At 44.4% G+C, this 19,271-nt stretch overlaps 1 protein-coding gene across 10 annotated transcripts in view; it reads right to left on the reverse strand.

The window, feature by feature from the left end:
• MBNL2 (muscleblind like splicing regulator 2) overlaps positions 1–19,271 on the reverse strand; it is a 164,285-nt gene that overhangs the window by 112,068 nt on the left and 32,946 nt on the right. For all 10 annotated transcript variants that reach the window (XM_070471493.1, XM_070471495.1, XM_020905400.2 and 7 more), the window contains exon 2: positions 2,171–2,947. In XM_070471493.1, coding sequence (XP_070327594.1) covers positions 2,171–2,344 — 174 coding nt within the window. In that variant the 5' untranslated portion in view covers positions 2,345–2,947. The remainder of the gene's footprint in view (positions 1–2,170; positions 2,948–19,271) is intronic.

Genomic DNA, 19,271 nt, shown 5'->3' on the forward strand with positions numbered 1-19,271 from the left:
TGGCTTGGTTTACATTTTTATTCTAAACATAACTGTTCTCTATTCTTTCTCATGGGTGGGAATTCTCAAACAATTGTGATCTTGGGGAATCTCCAGTAAGATATTGATGTATAAGAATCTGGGAGTTGTGCTGTTGATAGTCAAAAAAATACTGAGCCTTAATAGGTCAGGGATACTTCCCTAACTAGTTAAAAGAATTAAAAGTTTTAAGAAATTACTAAAACCTCAGTTTAATAGTAAATATCCAACCAAAAAAGGGTTGGCTTAATAAAACAAAGGACTTGGGGGTGACCTGGAAAACGAATTTCTCATTTCTGACCTGATTCCATATCTTAAAGTTCTTACATTCTAGTTTTTAATCTATACTGCTTTTTACAGAGAATGCTGTCATTTGTGATAATCACAGAAGTGAATACATACTTTACTTACTTTTTTGACTACAAGCAAAATACATACTAATATAAAAATGTGCTCATGCTGTCACAGTCTATATGAGTTGTGATTTATCGCCCATCTATTCAATTCTATGTAGACAAAATGAGTTATAATTTTAAAGTCTAAACTAATAAGTTTTGAGAGATAAAAAAAGGAAGAAAAGAGGGATAAACTGCATATCTAATTTTTTCAAATTTCAATTTTATTCTATTGAGCTATAAATTCTGCTTTTAGTATAGACAAGTTTTCCCATTAAAATATGATTTGAAGTCTTATATTTCAATTTTCATCTGTAAGTCAAACAAGACATCGTTTCTTTTTTTACTTTAAGAAGAAATTTTCGCAAGAAACATACCCAGTCCCTTCAATACCCCAAAATAGGCTAAGGTCACTATTTCGTAAACTCATAGCACTATGATTTCCCAAATTATGTATCAAAAGCATGGATCAACTTTTTTTTTTCTTTATTGCTTGGAAAGCTTATTTATATGAAGTTCTTCAGAGATGCAAAATTTAAGCTCTATTTTTTTTTAGCTATGTATCTTACCTATATCATTGAAAACAATATCACTATTATGTTAGAACTATCCTAGACCGTCAGGGATTGATAGGATCCATAATTTTAGGGAAAAAATCTACCTCAAAGAATTACAGGTTAAGTCATCCCCATTTTCTTCAATGAGATCTTTCACTATAATTCTCCCATTTCTTCAAGTCTAATCTCCACCCAACTTGGTATACAACTCAGGTGCCACAGCCTCCAAAAATATTTCTCAAACAATCAGGTGGAAGCCAGCTGTCCCTTCCAGGAATCTGCTATCTATCACACAAGTCTGCTTTCCATCCTTCTCTTGGGGCACACGGCCTTTCTATCTTGGGCTTCCCTGGTGGCTCAGATGTTAAAGAATCCGCCTACAATGCGGGAGACCTGTGTTTAATCCCTGGGTGGGGAAGATCCCCTGGAGGAGGGCATGGCAACCCACTCCAGTATTCTTGCCTGGAGAATCCCATGGACAGAGGAGCCTGGCGGGCTATAGTCCACGGGGTCACAAAGAGTTGGACACGACTGAGCGACTAAGCACATACCCTTTCTGTCTTGCATTATAGCCACTTGTTATATTTTCCCTACCAGACAGTGGGCTCAAGGATACCAACTTGAAGCACATTCATTTCTTCTCTGATGTGCTATGTGTTAACCTACACATGGTAGGTTCTCAAGGAGTACTGAGTATGTATTTAATAATTCCTGTTAGCCATGGCAAATTTTCAAAGAGAGTGAAAAACCTCTTAAGAAGTATTTTAGGAAGCCCTTGGTCAAGAAAGAAAGCCACAAGAGTAGAAATTCTTCAAGAGGTGAATCAGAGTAACTGGCACACAAAAGTGACACATTCAATTTCTTTACCTTTATATAACCTCCAGAAGATCAAACGTTAATAAAATATTTATCTTCAGTTGTCACAAGCCAGACTTTGATTTAAAACTCTTGAGTACATGAATGTCATGCCAGACCAAAAATACACCATCATGTATTTTTAATTTAAACATGGACCTGTAAAAAATTTATATATGCCTGACATGAAAAAAATCTGAGTGCAAATCTCCCAATAATCACCACAAATAAGAAAAACAGGATTGAAAATCGATTGTTAGACTTCGGTAGAAGTACAATGAAAAGCGTTCCTTTTGACAGTCCAATGTGGTATTTGACGTGACTACCTAAAACACATTCTCTTACCTTTAGCGAATCAAAGCAGGCAATTACTCTTCCATTTTCGACCTGGCAGCTTTTGGGGGGGTGGGCGAATTTGCATTCCTCATCAGAGCGGGAGCAGGTTCCTCTCTGGAACTGTCTGCAGACCTCTAACGTCAGCCATTTTGTATCTCTGACGGGGGCAACATTCAAAGCCATGATGAGGAAATAACTGGGACCCCGTTCCTCCCTGTTAAATGACGAAATCAATCCAAGTTCCAATGATTCCAAAACTATTGTTGTGAAAAATTCCACATGTAAGTCTGAAGGTGAGTGATAAATTGCTTAATGAAGTCCAATCCAGGAAACAGAGTGCAGAGAGAATTTATCGGCAGGCAGTCACTCATCAATCAATATGCCCCACTCGAAGACTTCGGGCCGCAATAAAAGCGTGCTCACTGTCATCTCTGACTGCAGACGTCCGAGTCTCCTGATCGTTTCGCAGACAAAACTGTTTTTAATAAAGTGACCTCAATATCATGGCACTCCTTGGGAGAATATTTAGTCCTGACACTCACAGCTATTGACGATGCTGGAAAATAAGCCACTGAGATGTTCAGATCTTAGCAGGATTTCTTTTTCCTTCTACCGTTTAAAATTCTGAAATCAAGCAGTTGGCAAAGTCAGACAGTTGAGGTATCTTCATCCACTCGTAAGGTCAGGGTAATGTGTATTTGACAGAAAAACGAGATTTGAACAAAAAGCTCCTGAACTTGGTTTCCAGCAAAAGTGACTTCACACAGGCACTTTTAAATCTTGAAGCTGCAAAACATAAATAAGTGGTGAATCAACTATCCTATACTATAAAACATTTCTCCATTAAAAAATAAAATCAACTTACACCCCAACTCAATGGACTCAACACTTGAACAAACTATTTAGCTCTTATCTCGAATTTGCAAAAGTGCAGTTTAGAGCTTTGAGCTTTGAATATAGCAAGAGAAGTTATGCATTAAAAGAGAGAGAGAGAAGAATACGAAACTGCAACCGTACTGCAGAAATGATCCAGGCAGCAGTCCAAAAGTTAGGGATGACTCAAACAGATGAGTGTGGCAGACACAATAATTAGACATTCTGAGACAATTCAATCTAATGTGCTTAATCGCCAAAACAGTGTATTAGAACTGTGGCTTCCAATTAATTTCACATTTAGGCCATTGATTTTATTGTTGAAAATGCTATAAACAATTATTTGGGATGTGTCTCTTCTATATAATAAGGATATTGTCATTCTGGATGAAGTGTGCACTCCTCACCCTATACATCCTTTCTAGTTTACAGAGGTTTGAGCTTAGAGAGGGATAGGTAGACCCCTCCTGATATTATTCTCAGATCTCTCATACTTTCCCTCTACTTTTAATACTTGGTTGATGGTAATGCTGCTTTCTTCCCTGATCGTGTTTTTCATTTCTGTTTCCCTAGTGCCTTAGATCAGGGCTATTAGGTCCTCAAAAAATATTTATCGAGCAATTTAGCTGACGACTGACTCACTGACTAAGTGAATGAATGCAAGTTCATTTTACTTTAGTGCAGTTTAGTTTTTAGCAGAGTCACAACTTTTTTGTTTGGTTCTGCAGAATGCTGGAGTTGAATCACAGACCTACAACAAAAATATGACTGGTCAGTTCAGATTTCTAAAATCAACCCATTTAGTTTCTTTTAATATCTCTAAGGATTATGAAATTATAAAAACATTAAAAAATTTAATATTGAGTGCAGCATGAATGAAAGACTAAATAACAGAAGTTGGTCATTTTCATATATTGAATATGCCACAGGCTACCTTACTTATTTCCTTAGTCTTGATGTCCTTTTAAAAAATGTATAACTAAAAACTTAATGGAGGCTGGAAGTAGGTTATTTAAAATCATTATACACCAAATAAGTTCAGAGAGCAATAATCCTTGAGTGGTTCACAAGTGTTCCCTGAAAAAGTAGGTCTGACCGTCAATTAGGTTTAGTTAACTCCAGGTAAACCAAGCTGAACAAGGCTTACCTGCAATAGGGCTTTTTTTCAGCCTTAAATGAGTCTCTGATGGGGGGAGGGCCTGCGATGGCATCTGCCAAGCTTATCTGATTGTGGATCGTTTATTAATATTTAGTGGGATATCTCCTGGGACGGGGAGGGGAGGGGGGAATGCTTCTTCATCACAATCCTTCTCTTACTTGTCAGCAGAAGTGTTTGAATGAGATATAACTGTATGTGCATTGAAGGACATCGGCAAGTTGGGAAGCTGTGACACATACCCAACTTCCAATTGTGAAATATTTGAGGGGCCTGACAGGCTCCTGCTTGTCTATTTGGCAGCACTGCGTTCCCAGAAGCTAACATTCAACCATCTTAACTTCAAGAGTTTAAGAAGATGAGTTTAATAACCAAGCTGACTCTAGGTCAGGTTTCACCGACCAGCCTGGACCTGCACTCTTAACTCAACCCCCACCTCTAACCCCCATGAGAACAAAGGACAAGTGAAGTGAGGGACAAGGAAACACTTCTGCCGGTGTGTTCAGTGGAGCTGAGGCACCAATAATGTTGGAGACACAGTGAGGGGCTGGATAGATGGAGTTTATACTTGCAAAATATTTTACAGCGTCCCTGAGTCCTAAGGACCTGGGTTTACTGGGGTCACAAAACAACAAAGATGCAGGAGATAGATTCTCTTCCTCAAAGCCATACAGTCTTGGCCAATCCTTCACATGTAGGAAAAGAAACAGGCAAATATGTATTCAAGCACCAATGAATAATTACTCAAGTATTCCTGAAAACCACACCGGAACAACGCTCTTAATCCAGTCCAGTGAATGGGGTACACTTTCGCTACTTTTAGATAGGAAGACAGTTCCCTGCTCCCACCCCCCACCCCGGGAGAACCAGAGTGCCATTCCTTCTACTGTGAAAATCCAATCAGAATTTAGACCATCAGACTCTATCAAGATGAACTTGCTTTTAAAAACAGAGGAGCCAAGTTTCTGGTGGCCAGTCCAGTGTAAGTCAAAGATGTATCAGAAAGTGCATCAGATTGCAACTAAATATACTGCTATCCTAACTGTTGGTGAATCCACTCTTTCTCCCAGCTTGTTCTGTTTCAATCCTAAAAGTTCCACAACTACTATTCATCAAAGATACCGCCTCCCTCTTCAGGAATGGGTACAGCTAGCAGCACTGGGAAATGAGGGACTGAGAGCAGATTTAAATCAGGTCAGGGGAGCCCACTGAAGGAGATGGGCAATGATGGGTGAGGATGATACATGGTGGCCAAGGGGCAAGACTAAACTATACGAACACACAGAACAAATTACATCCCGAGTGTACCAGACTGGAGGCTCCAGTGAGGCAGGGTTACTTGTTAGGGCTTCACTCTTCAATACAGAAGCCACTAGCTACAGATGGTTATGGAACACTTGAGATGTGGCTAGTGCCACTGAGGAACTAAATTTAAATTTTTTATTTCTTCTTAATGTAAGTTTAACTTAAAAACTGATCCTCACTAATACTTATTAGAAAACTTTTCAGTATGCTTGGACCAACTATGAATCTACTTTTCAGTTGTAAATCTCACAGAATCTAAATACAGATCAAGAATTAGTCTTTCCAATAAAAATCCAGCATCCTAATTGAGATGTGCTCTAAGTATAAAATTGCCCATGGGATTTCTCAGGCAAGAATATTGGAGAGGGCTGCCATTTCTTCCTCCAGGGGATTTTCCCCACCCAGGGATTGGATCTGGAGCTCCTGCATTGCAGGCAGATTCTTTACCGCTGAGCCACCTGGAAAGCTCAGGTATAAAATACACACCAATTTCAAGCACTTTTAGTATAAAAAAAAAAGAACATGAAAAAATCTCAATATTGTATCATATTTACTACATGGTAAATTGATAATATTATTAACAAATTAGGTTAAATATTATTATTAAAATTAAACTCACTTGCTTCCTTTCAACTCCTCTCCAAAAAAATTCAGAATTACATATGTAGTTTGCATTATAGTTCTACTGATGTTGTAAGGGTTTTTTCATTTCTTCTATTAGCCAGAGAACTTTCTGGAATGGTGAAAATACCCTGCCCTAAGAGCCAGCTTCTAGTCCTTTTATTGCCAAGGCTCCTTCATCTGACCTTGGGTAAGTCAATTTTCTCTGTGATCCAGTTTCTTCCTCTGTAAAATGTTGGTAGTCCCTACTTACTTTACATGGTTGCTGTCATGAAGGACTGATTACAAAAGAAACATAGAGACACTTCGTGAACAGTAAAGTGCTGACCCAACGCAAGGTGATGAAAGGAGAAGCTGCTCTATCAATATTTATTGAAGAAAGCCACTCCCAAGCTTCCTCTCTGCAGCGGTTCTCTATCAATGACCCGGGTCCCGCCTGGGGTGATCTGCTCCAGGCGTAGCTTCCGAGAGCAAGGCGGTGCCGTGGAGATCACAGAACTGCCTGCAGGGGGCGCGCGCGCGGGGCCGCGTACCCAGAGCGCCCCTCGTTTCTCAGGTCGCCTTCAGTCTGCAGCCGAAGCGAATCCCCAGAGACGGTTCCCCCAAGCACAGATCCCACGGCGTCACTACAAAGGCCTGAGCCTGCCGTCTTCCTCCAGCTGCTGCTAACCCAGAACGAAGGAGACACTTTCAGGGCCCAGCAGTCACCCTGGGTGTGACGAGGGCCCCCCACCCCACCGCCGGGGTCGCAGTGACGGGAAGCTAGGTGGCCGGAGGGCTTGGTGAGAGCACAGCTTCGGACTGAGCTCTCAGCGCCCTGGGTGAGGGGAAAGTTGGGGGGAGTGGCATCTTCCCGTTCATCTGCCCAGAGGGGCCCCTGTTAAAATGTGTCTGTGGAGAAGCTGCGCATGTGTGCTGGGTCACTTCAGTTCTGTCTCTTTGTGACCCCGGTGGACTGTAGCCCGCCAGGCTCCTCTGTCCATGGGATTCTCCAGGCAAGAACATGGGGTGGGTTGCCATGCCCTTCTCCAAGGGATCTTCCCGACCCAGGGATCAGACCCAGGGCTCCTGCATTACCATCTGAGACAACAGATTACTATTTTCAAATCCCCAGAGTTCAGTTCCGTGCCTGATATATAGAACACGCTCAACAAATCATTGTCAGATAAACTCCTGGTCCTCCTCCTGGTCCATTTGCACTTTAATATGGACCAAAGTTGGGCTCCCCGGGTGGCTGACAGTAAGGAGTCTGCCCTCAATGCAGGAGAACTGGGTTTGATCCCTGCGTCTGGAAGACCGCCTGGAGAAGGGCATAGCAACCCACTCCAGTATTCTTGCCTGGAGAATTCCATGGACTGAGGAGCCTGGAGGGCTACAGTCCACGGGGTCACAAAGAGTTGGACACGACTGAGTGAGTAACACATGGACCAAATTCTAACCTAAAGGAATAAGGCTCTGAATAGAGAATGCCAGTATTATCCTGTAGGAAAATTCCAGCAAGTGCCACGGGCTTACCCTGCTGCCGCCAAGTAAGTTGAGGGTGAAGGTGAGAAGATGCCCCAGGGATAAATTATTTGAGCTTCAAAACCCTGAATCCTTAGCCCAAAGGTTTTCAAAGTGTAGTACATGGGCCAGCAGTCCCAGCAGCCTCTGGGAACTTGCTAGAAATGTAGATCCTTGGGTCTCAGCCCAGAGGCCCTGAATCAGAAGTCCTGGGTGTGAGGCCCACCAATCTGTGTTTTAAGCAGCCTTCCAGGACTAACCCTGAAGCGCTCTCAAGTTGGAGAACCACCAGGGTAAGCATTTCTTGCCATCCTCCTGGGTGCCTGGCACCCTCTGGGTTCTGAGGGAACCCGGATGTCTGCCCTGAGTTAATGGCCAGGTCCTGGGGTCACTGATTCCCACACAAACAATTTCAGGAGGGCTGGCTGAGGGCTTCTCCCAGTGGCTGTGTTTCTGATCAGTCAAAACAAAATAAAACTAGATGACACAGCAAACACTTGGGAGATCTGCCCCAGACACGATGTGATTCTATGAGAATTTGAAAAATAGACTATCTCATAGCTTGCGGGTTTTGTTCAGGATGAAGCAGGCCTTTGGTGGGGATAAACAGAGCTTTGTTTCCAGGACCCTTGTCTGAGAGAGGGCCGTCTTAGGGCGCTGGCGGTCCTTGGTGACCAACAGCTGGGTCCCAAGTCCCATAAGGCCAGAACTCTTTACAGAGGGGCCACTTCCTCTAGACAGCACCAGACATGACGAACATGGACCATCACTGCTGGACTCATCTTCAAAGAAAAGGCAAGACTGAAGGTCAAAAATACCGCAAGGAGGTTCTGTAGTATTTTCTGAAATGCCAGTGGACTTGCTGTTCAATGGCACCGAAGAATCCCAAGCTCTTTTTAGGGTCTTCACTTACACGACACTTCATTTTTCAAAACATATTGAAAACTCTTGTAGGTGTTAGATTTTTCAGAAAGCTGTGACTTTTGACTGTAGGCAAGAATTCGCTGCTCACGTTGGCTTGTTACAGCTGCTCTGTGATGTCATGATGTCACCGGGAGAGTTTAGGTCCTTTCCTCCCCGACCCTGGCGAACTCCCCCCAAGCCACATCCCTCAGACAAGTCCAGGCTGAGGACCCCAGGTGTCCTCGCCTCACCAACACTTTATAGCCAGTTTGTACGTTTCTGAAGGGAAACATATTCATCATGTCCGATCTTGAGCCTGAGACTGATCAAAACGTAAGACCGCCTCAAGGAAAATAGTTGTGTGGCATACAACCCCTCCAGCCGGCTCTTGGTCATCTAAGGTATTTCAGCTGTCTGCCAGACAACGGCCTCCTAGGGAGCTGATTAAAGGATCCTTGCAAAACAAACCGATTTCTGAGTCAGACAGTCAAGGACTCATTATCCATTAAGTAATTTATGGGATGCCTCTAATTTCATTTTGCATAAATCTAATTACAATAAAGAAACCACGTCTCCCAGAGTTTCCTAAATTTTAATGTGGAGAAAATCTTGAGGATTTCCTATTTTTAATCTTTAAATTCTTAAAATACATCATTTAAAAGAATGATTTTTTTTTTCCTTCCTGTGAGTGGCTTGAAATCTGAACATCCCCACCTCTATTTCTGGAGCTTAATTTAAAATAGCTCTCCACGTGTGCACTCCCTTGGTCCTTGACTCAGCGCATCCTGAGTGGGAGATGAAGACGTCCGGGCTGGAGAGGGACCCAGGGCAGCGCCATCCGAAGCACTGGGCTAAAAGCCACTTGACCTCCAGGAGTGGTGTAATCCCACCCTAATCACAGGCCCTGAGAAGAGGTCCCTTCCCACAGGAACCACAGACGACCAATAAAAATACAGAAACCATCGCAGTCCCAACTGCCAAAGCCATATAGAACCTTGCTGACTTTTCCAAGAAAAAGAGTGAAGCCAGCAGCCAAAGTGATTGTCCTTAAAAAGACTGTCGTTTCTAGACACCTTGAAGATTTTTTAAAAATATACTGGAAATGTAAATGAAATCATGCTTTGAAACTCTGGCATGGATTATGGGTAAGAACCAGTCAATCCTAAAGGGAAGCAACCCTGACTGTTCCCTGGAGGGACTGATGCTGAAGCTGAAGCTCTAATATTTTGGCCACCTGATGTGAAGAGCTGATTCACTGGAAAAGACTCTGATGCTGGGAAAGATTGAAGGCAGGAGGAGAAGGGGACGACAGAGAATGAGATGGTTGTATAGCATCACTGACTCAGTGGACATAAAGCTGAGCAAACCCCAGGAGACAGTGAAGGACAGGGCAGCCTGGTATGCTGCAATCCACGAAGTCACAGTCGGGGACGACTTAGTGACTGAACACACACGTGGGTAAGAATGAAATTTTCTACCCTGGATTCCAGTCAGTTGCTCCTCTGCTTCTCTGAATAGCTGTGAAATGTCACCTAAGCTCTCCGAGCTTTGGTTTCCTTGTTTGGAATCATGAGGATTGAAAACACTGGACTGGCCAAAAAGTTCATTTGGGTTTTTCCACTAACATCAAATGAACTCTTTGGCCAACCAATACGTAAACCATAAATGGATGTACTGTAACCAAAATATAATTAGCAGTATATATGTGGCTTCCCAGGTGGGTCAGCAGTAAACCATAAATGGATGTACTGCAACCAAAGTATAATTACTAGTTTTTTAACGACTCTCTATTTGGTGTCTAACGCTTATCAGCGCTAGATAAGATATATCAACTTACCTTACATCTGTGTTCCTACATACACACATACACGCACACTGGCGGAAATGACTCCTATTCACTGTTATACATTTTTGTAAAGCAAATGAACTGTAGCTTAAAGAATGTAGAACCTCTTTCCATGAAGGTGGTGCAAAGTATGAAGTCCTTCAGAGAATGTTAGACAACCCTTTGATGGATGGTCTTCAAAAACTAACTCCAAACCCTCGTTCATTCTAAGTAGGGCTACCAGTGATGTCTTCATTTCATATGATACTTGTTCTTTTGAACATACTTTCAAATCCACTTCTATGGGGGAAATTAAACACTGGGGCACCCAAGGTCATGCAGTAAGTCAGATAAGCCAACGTTTCATGATAACAGAAATAAAAGGAGAAATTCCCCATTAAAAAGTTTCCTCTTGGACCTGGTATCTTACAGTACAAGTGAAAACTTCATAAAATCCAGAGTTCCTTTTCCTGCACAAACATTTCCAGCCCATTTTCACTGTCATTTCCAGGAATGGGCAGAGAAAAAAAATCCCCTCTTCAGTTAGATGAGAGACTTCTAAATATACCCCTGAAACTACAGCTAGATAGAACAGATCTAACACATATTTGTATTCAAATTATGGATTTTTTTGCTGTGCCTGTGTGTTCTATCTAAACATTTATAATTCAGTTAGGAGCTACTCTTATTAGAATAAAAGCAATTGTATTAGATACCAGTTAAGACTGACAGCACTTACCGGTTTCCTGGAAGTCCAGGACCCAGTGGGTGCAGTCAGTTTAATTACCCAGCCATCCAGGCCTGAAAGCCACGGATCCTTTGTCAGAACTTCCATTTCCTGCCTCTGGTGGCCCGGACTGCTTTTCTCTTGACCCTTTTCCTTTTCTCTCCCTTTCTGTAATTACCAGCCGAAAGCCTCGTTCATCTGCCTGTACATGTACAAGTGCCAATGACCCCTTTTGAACACAATTTTCGTACCATAACTTTTGTTACCAACAGATGAAAATCATACATAATCTAACCAACATACACACATTTAAGAAAAATTAATACATTGTCATAACTGAAATACAACTAAATATCAAAAAAAGTAGAGAAGATTCTTTAGAGTCCCCTGGACTGCAAGAAGATCAAACCAGTCAATCCTAAAGGAAATCAACTCTGAACATTCATTGGAAAGACTGTTGCTGAAGCTGAAGCTCCAGTACTTTGGCCACCTGATTCACGGAGCTGACTCACTGGAAAAGACTCTGATGCTGGGAAAGATTGAAGGCAAAAGGAGAAGGGGGCCACGGAGGATGAGATGGTTAGATAGCATCACTGACTCAATGGACATGAATTTGAGCAGACTCCAAGAGACAGTGGAAGACAGAGGAGCCTGGCATGCTGCAGTCCACGGAGTCTCAAAGAGTCGGACACGACTTAGCGACTGAACAACAACAAATCTACTTGTAAAATAAATGTGTGTTTTAGAATGTCCAAGCTTAGGCGCAAGTATATTAGAAGACAGAATGAAGTGGTGGATATCCACGACTTATCTTGTGTGATGGGCACACAAATGCAAACTGACGTAGGTGTGACAGGTGATGTGGCTTTTCAGAATGCCAAACAATTCCTGTCAAAGTTCCTAACAAGTTCAAGAACAATCTTGCCTCAATTTACATAGTTGCATTCTCGAAAAATTCAGTTCTATCGACTGTCCAAAAAATAAAAAATCAATTAGAAAAAAACACTCGTGCAAATATGTGAAACAGAGTTAAGATCTTGACCCAGATTGCCCAGAATAGCATTTTTACTTATGTGAATGTCCAGCTGTACACTCAGCACTCACTAGATACAGACTAGCTTTTCAATCCCACGGAGTCATATCCATTGCAAGATGTCAAAATCCATTACTTCCACCCATTACAATCCAGAGATGTTGCCTGGTCATTAGGACAATGAGGGAATAATGCTCCTTTACATTTCCAAGGTTCTCTATAGGGGGCAGTGCTATCTCCACTGATGATAGTGCTGAATAGGTCTGACTAAGTAGACTCCGTTATAAAATATCAGGATCATTAGTAATGTAGATATTGGGGAGCACTTGAGATCTAGACAAATCCCCAGCTGGAGGATCACTTAGGATGCATTAGAATTAGAAGAGCTCACAGGTGGTGAAGTTGGTTGGTGATTCGAACAAGGGTCCAGGAGAAAAGGAACAATTCAGGCCAAAGTTATACCAGTGGGAGAGAATCTGCCTGCCAGTACAGGAGACTGGAAAATCACTGGGTTGGGAAGATCCCCTGCAGGAGGGAATGGCTGCAGTATTCTTGTCTGGAGAATTCCATGGACAGAGGAGCCTGCGGGATTGGGAGTGAGCAATACAGGGAAGGGAACTGTCAAAGAGGACTTCAAAATGCGGGTCCCAGGACTTCAAAATGCCCTGCCCAGGAGGAAGGACGTCAGGGAGAGGAGGCAGATTGGAAACCGGGGCATAGAGGTCGTGGTCATGTGTATATAGCTGGAATTACTATTCATAGAAATGATAGCTAACACCACAGAATGGCTAAAATGAGAGAGAAAACAAATACTTATATTGATATTTACATCTGTGTGTATAATCTAGGAGGGGCTTCCCAGGTGGCACTAGTGGTAAAGAACCCATCTGCCAATGCAGGAAATGTAAGAGACACAGGTTCAGTCTCTGGGTCAGGAAGATCCCCTGGAGAAGAAAATGGCAACCCACTCCAGTATTCTTGCCTGGAGACCCCCACAGACAGAGAAGCCTGGCGGGTTACAGTCCATGAGGTCTCAAAGAGTCGAACATGACTGAACCGACTTAGCGCGTGCATATATGTAGGAGAGAAAAAAGAAACATTTGGACAAGGTCAAAGACAATTTGTTCAGTTATTTAAAGATGACAGAAAGAAGAGGAGCAGGTGAAACCAGAAGAAAAGAGTAACAAAAAGACAAAGGGTTTTCTGAATAGTGTTACATCTAGGTGCTGGGAGAGACATGCAGAGTTTCAGGGTGGACAGAGCAGTCAAAAATGTTCAGTGCCATGAGATCAAGGGTATGTGGACAACTAGTGGTGGGGGATGTCACCACTGACTCTGCAGGTAGCAGTTTAGCATGGGAGGAGGGGGTGCTGGGAAACGAGGTGCTCAGTGTCTGGGGCTCCCCAGAGTACCTGGGGCTGCAAGAACATCATGGAGCAGCCAGGAGAGTTCTGAACTCTGATGCACAGTGGGCAGATGGCCCTTGATCACCTGTGGGCTCCTGGGGAAGCGACCTTTGTGAGTCTGAGATCTGCTCACAGCATCGTAAGGCCCTCCTCTGTGGAGCCCCAGGAGAGAGGCAAGAACCTGCTTCTCCACTCTCCCCTGTTTCCTTACTCTTCTGAGTGGAAAGAGAAGAAACACAACGGGAGCATGGGAAAATGGCAGGATGGGGTGTGGGCCAGAAGAGGCACCCAGAGGAGGAGGAGAGACCTGGGCACTGGCCAGGGTGGGGTGGGGAGCTCTGAGACTGGGGCAAAGGGAAGCAGGGAGCAAGGGCAGCAGGCTGGTCTCCGGTTGGAGGGCAGGCAGATGGAGTGGGGTAATTCTTGCCGTGGCCCCTATATCTCAGTCTGTGAAGAGATGTAGTACAAGCTGAGACAGGCTGAGGTGGGGCTTGAGATGTCCCCCAAGGGCAGAGAGATAAAGCCCAGGAAGTACCACTTCAGTGTGACAGCGTGAACTTGTTCTGAAATACATGATTTCTCCACCTGCCCTCAGCAACCTGAGAGCAGAAGCAGAGACAGGATGCTGCCAAGTTCCTGATGTGATACTGCATCAGTCCTACCCCGTCACTCCAGCTCACCCTACTTTATTCCCTTCCAAAGTCCTGTTCCTTGTCTGACACTCAACATATTTACTTACCTATCTGCTCAAGCTCTCCCCCAAGCACAATGTGAGGTCGCTGAGGGCAGGGTCTGTCTGTATCCCTGCCATCTAGGGCAACATCAAAACTTCAGGACAGGACAAGTACACAATAAATATTTGCTGAATAAGTGAAAGGCTGAATAGACAAATAAGTAAGAACATACTATGCAGCTCACAGTTTGTACCACCTGTATGGCTTGCTTTGTTCCATCTTCATGATGTGATTTGAGACATCCCTCAGCCACTGTTGTTCTTACTGTTAGCTCTCTGGGACTCTGATTTCTTAGCTTTAAAAACAAGAGGGTGCAACAATTTCTCAGGCCACTTCTGCCCTTAACGTTCTGTGATTGCACAGTGATTGGCAAGGCTGATTTAAGGAGAAATGTATTTTTAGGACCTCTTCTGGAAATCTTATCAGCCCGGCTGGGTTTGGCCTAGATTTGTTGGCTGGCGGTTTGAGCCCAGGGATCTAACAGGAGCAATGGCGTGTGTGTGTGTGTTGGTGGAGGGGTGGGGAGGGGTGGGGAGGGGAGAACAGAGGGGAAGAAGGGGTCTTTGGGGAGCTCGTTGTGCTCCTGCACCAGAGTTCAGATCCAAGGGGGCTCTGTGCAGGCTCTGTACTCAGCACCCAGGAAGGAGCAGGTGTTAAACACTGCAGCCCAGGCTGCAGAAAGCACACAGATCTAGGTCTCGGGACCCCAGAGGTTTAGGTCTTCTTCTTCATGTCTTCTCTTCCACAAGAACAGCATGTAGTGCTACCATGCACCAAGAACTCAGCAACACCCCAGGCCTGCCTTCATGGTGTGTTGGTGGGAGCTGCTCTGCTTTCAGACCTCAAGGAGGGGTCTGGAACTTTCTGAATGGGACCACTACTGGTTCCTGAAGGCTCTCAGCAAAAAAAAAAAAAAAAGATTGCTAAAAGTGGAAGTGAATTTATTTCTTGGTAAGACTGGGCTCCAAGAGACCCTGGTATTTCCAGCAAGTGAAGGCCCAGTTTCTGAGGCACATGTTGCTTCCTAGGTAGTGCTTGTGGAAAAGAACTTGCCTAAAAGTGAAGGAGATGCTTAAGGGACACAGGTTCATTCCCTGGGTTTGGAAGATCCCCTGGAGAAGGGAATGGCAACCCACTCCAGAATTCTTGCCTGGAGAATCTCACTCACAGAGGAGCCTAGCAGGCTGCAATCCATGGAGCTGCAAAGAGTTGGACACGACTGATGCAACTTAGCATACATGCAGGGACCCCCTGGGGGTAAACGCATCTCTGAAGGCAAACTAGAGACAGCAGATTTTCCTCTGCCCTGGTCCCCTTAAGTAATGGCCATTGCCAGGTGCCCATTCTTCGTGATATTTGCAAGCCAGTGTTGAATATATCCCAGAGGTTCTGCTGGGAAGATCCTCCCAGCCCACCAACTTCTTTTCACTTCCAATCACATCCCACTAACTTCGGGGAATACAATCACAGAACCAGACACAAGGGTTATCTGGATTGGATGTTCCTAGGGTTCAGAAGGCCCCAGAAGGATGCAGAATGCTACTCATTTTTTTTTGAGCCCTGTGGGAAAGATACCAGCAGGGTCAGGCATGCAGGTGATGGTATCTCATCACTATTTAACCACCCAAAACTTTTCCCGGCAGAGCACCATTTGATTTCAGCTGAACAACCAAACCCAGGAATTCAGGATCAGGGAGAGATCAATCTGTTCAAATAAGGTTTTAATTGTGTTGTCATTTCACTCACCCCAGAAGTTTAAAAAAAAATAATCAATTTCCTGCCACACTTTTCAAAGTCGCCATTGATAAGGCATGACTCAAGTCCCAAGTACAAAGCAGGCGACAAAAGACGGTGGGAGTCAACAGCTCCTCTTATCTTTCAGGAAATTGAGCTAACTGCTAGAATCGAAATGGACAACAAATACTTACTGCGCTTACAACCTGGGGTTCTGAGTAATACAAAAAAATAGACAAATCGGGCAACCAAAGGGATATTCTATAAAAATGTCCGGCACGCTGAGGCCAGGCATTATCAGGGGTGACAACTGCTAATTGCAGGAGGGAGGTGGCATTGGCTCACGACTTGTTAAAGCCATCCTTCCTCCTTCTGCTGTGCTCCGCCCAGACAGGGCACTCCTTGGAGGCTAATCACCACTGTGGCTCTGCTTCCCCGCTGCCGCCAGTTGTCATTATTTCTAAGCAACGTCACCCTGTGCTGTGTCACCATGGCAACAGCGGGCCACCACTCGGAGGAGTGCCATGGGGAAACGGGGAGAGGAAAAAACAGGTCACGTGCTGAACCGCTCCCAGTCACGGGCAACTTCTGGGGTGGCAAACGTGCTTCTTCCCATTTTATGGAAGGGGAGACTGAGGAGCAGACAAAGGCTCTCCTGCCTTCCTGGGAACGGAGGCGCAAACCGCCAAACCGTAGGATCACACCTTGCACAGGCTCTATGCTCCCGTGCCAACGTGGCGGTCGCTCAGTCATTCGACAAACGAGCAAGCAAGCACCAGACAGGGTGGGTGCTTTGGTATTCTGTAGGTGAACCAAGAACTCCTTAGGCATCTGTTTCAATGTATGAACACTAATCATTGCTCTCTTAACTACATATTTTGCACATTATTTTCCAGGCATACAGTTTTTATTTAAATGTAAGTAGTTTTGCTTTTGGAGAAGGCAATGGCACCCCACTCCAGTACTCTTGCCTGGAAAATCCCACGGACGGAGGAGCCACGACTGAGCGACTTCACTTTCACGTTTCACTTTCCTTCATTGCAGAAGGAAATGGCAGCCCACTCCAGTGTTCTTGCCTGGAGAATCCCAGGGACGGCGGAGCCTGGTGGGCTGCCGTCTGCGGGGTCACACAGAGTCGGACACGACTGAAGTGACTTAGCAGCAGCAGCTTTGCTTTCCCAGATCTACCCAAGCTGTGGACTTCCCTCAGTTCCTCAGTTCTTCTCTGCCCTTGCATTTCTTTCCAAAACAGGTCCATTTCCCTTTAGGTGTTTTTTTAAGAGGTGTACTGCTGAGTCGGAAAATTAATAACCTGGTATAACCTGTGATACCACCCTCACGACAAGCTCTCAAGTTACCTGTTCATTATTTTTCAAAATGATTCTATCACCTGCGTTCCCATGTGCATGCTTCAATTGCTCTTCTAACGCTGGTTATTCCTGAAACCAGTCTGACCTCCTTCTCAAAGAGAACCAATGGCTTTGAATCAAACCAAATGTGACAAGATAAAATAAGAGAGAGGAAAAAAAAAAAAGGTGGAGTCTGAATAATACCTTCTCTGATATGCAGATCATCCCATGAGTACCCACTTAACAGTCTTTGCCTATTCCAGTACCCCAGATCTTTTTTCTGGTCATTAACACTATGTATAAAAAAGCAACTTGACCATGAAGTAAAGCTTTTACAATTAAAATATTATTTTCCTAATGCAGGCTCTTTCTAACAGATGAAATTGGAAATAATTTTTATGATGACAATAAAACTTTATGTGTAGATGTAAATGGGGTTTTGCTCATTGCAATGGGTCTTCCTGGCAGCAATCAGAATGTCTTTCTCAGGACTGAACATCAGTGTGCATCTAAGGGAGACACGGATGGTTTACCCAAATCCACGATGCTGAGAGTCAAAGACACTGCAGCTTACACAACCACATGCCCCTGAGCCAGTCTTTAAAATGCAGACTTCCTTTGCCCCATTCCTTTGTTGCCAAGACTCTACCGATCAGCTGTCCATGAAAGCATTTGGAAGCCTGAATGCAGGACACCAGTGTCAGGATTTCATTCCCAGGGTCCTTCCTGAGCGATGGTGGGAAGATGGCCACTGATGCTGGAAACTTCGGTGAAGGCCAGTGGCAATCCTGCAGCACTGGCCAGAGACGAGCCTGTCTGCACCGCTTTTCCCAGGAAGAATGACTCAGCAGCAGCAAACATTTATTAAGCCTGGCTCCAGGCTCTTCCCTGGGCCTGGCCCTATAACTCCTCGTCAGTTCTAACAGCTATTCCCAGGTCTCATCTAGCTTCTCAAATGGTAGTTCCGATATGTCCAAAGCAAGCTGATAAAAAAGATCCCTGGCCCCAGGCCAGCAGTTTGAAGGGTTCCCTCTCGCTTGTCTTGCTGCTACTGCTGCTGCTAAGTCGCTCCAGTTCTGTCCGACTCTTTGCAACCTCATGGACTGCATGTAGCCCATCAGGCTCCTCAGTCCATGGAATTCTCCAGGCAAGAATACTGGAATGGGTTGCCATGCCCTGCTCCAGGGGATCTTCCCGACCCAGGAATCGGACCTGCATCTCCTGAGGCTCCTGCATTGGCAGGCGACTTCTTTACGGCTAGCACCACCTGGGAAGCCCTCTTACTTAAGTGGATGCTTTAGGTTACCCAAAGGTGACCTTCAGAAAGAGAAGCACTCTGCTTACCATGCGTCAGAAAGACGATGGAGTGATTGAATGCACAAGTCCCTGGGTAGAGTATGGACCAACTGTGGGTAATTAGCTCAGCTCTCCTCACTACCCACCCAAAACACAGCTAGTTCATCAGGTTCCAGGCAGCTTCTAGAAGGAAAGGGCAACAAGCATCTCTTTTTCCAAAGTGGAAAAGTATAAAAAGAGTCTCTGAAATGTACTTGCCTGCCCTTTGGGAGTAGCCTAATTGCCTAATTGTTAGAAAATGGGTAGGGCTGGGAGTCAGAAGAGCTTTTGCACAGTGACATGTGAGCCAGGAGATTTGGGGGTGAGTTTACTCAGTCATAAAAAAACGACCAAGCAGTGGTTTGCAAACTGGGGTGTGAGCAGCTACGAGGCCAAAGGTCAACACGTAGTATAGTTTATGGAAATATCAATTTTACTTTAAAAGTTTGGGGGTAAAAGGGGTGAGTCATTTAAAGTTATTTTTAAATATTAGAACATACATATACAGGCTTCCCTGGTGGCTCAGATGGTAAAGAATCTGCCTGCAAGGAATGCAGGAGACTCGGGTTCAATCCCTGGGTTGGGAAGATCCCCTGGAGAAGGGAA

Source organism: Odocoileus virginianus, chromosome 8, assembly GCF_023699985.2.
Source record: "Odocoileus virginianus isolate 20LAN1187 ecotype Illinois chromosome 8, Ovbor_1.2, whole genome shotgun sequence".
NCBI lineage: Eukaryota > Metazoa > Chordata > Mammalia > Artiodactyla > Cervidae > Odocoileus > Odocoileus virginianus.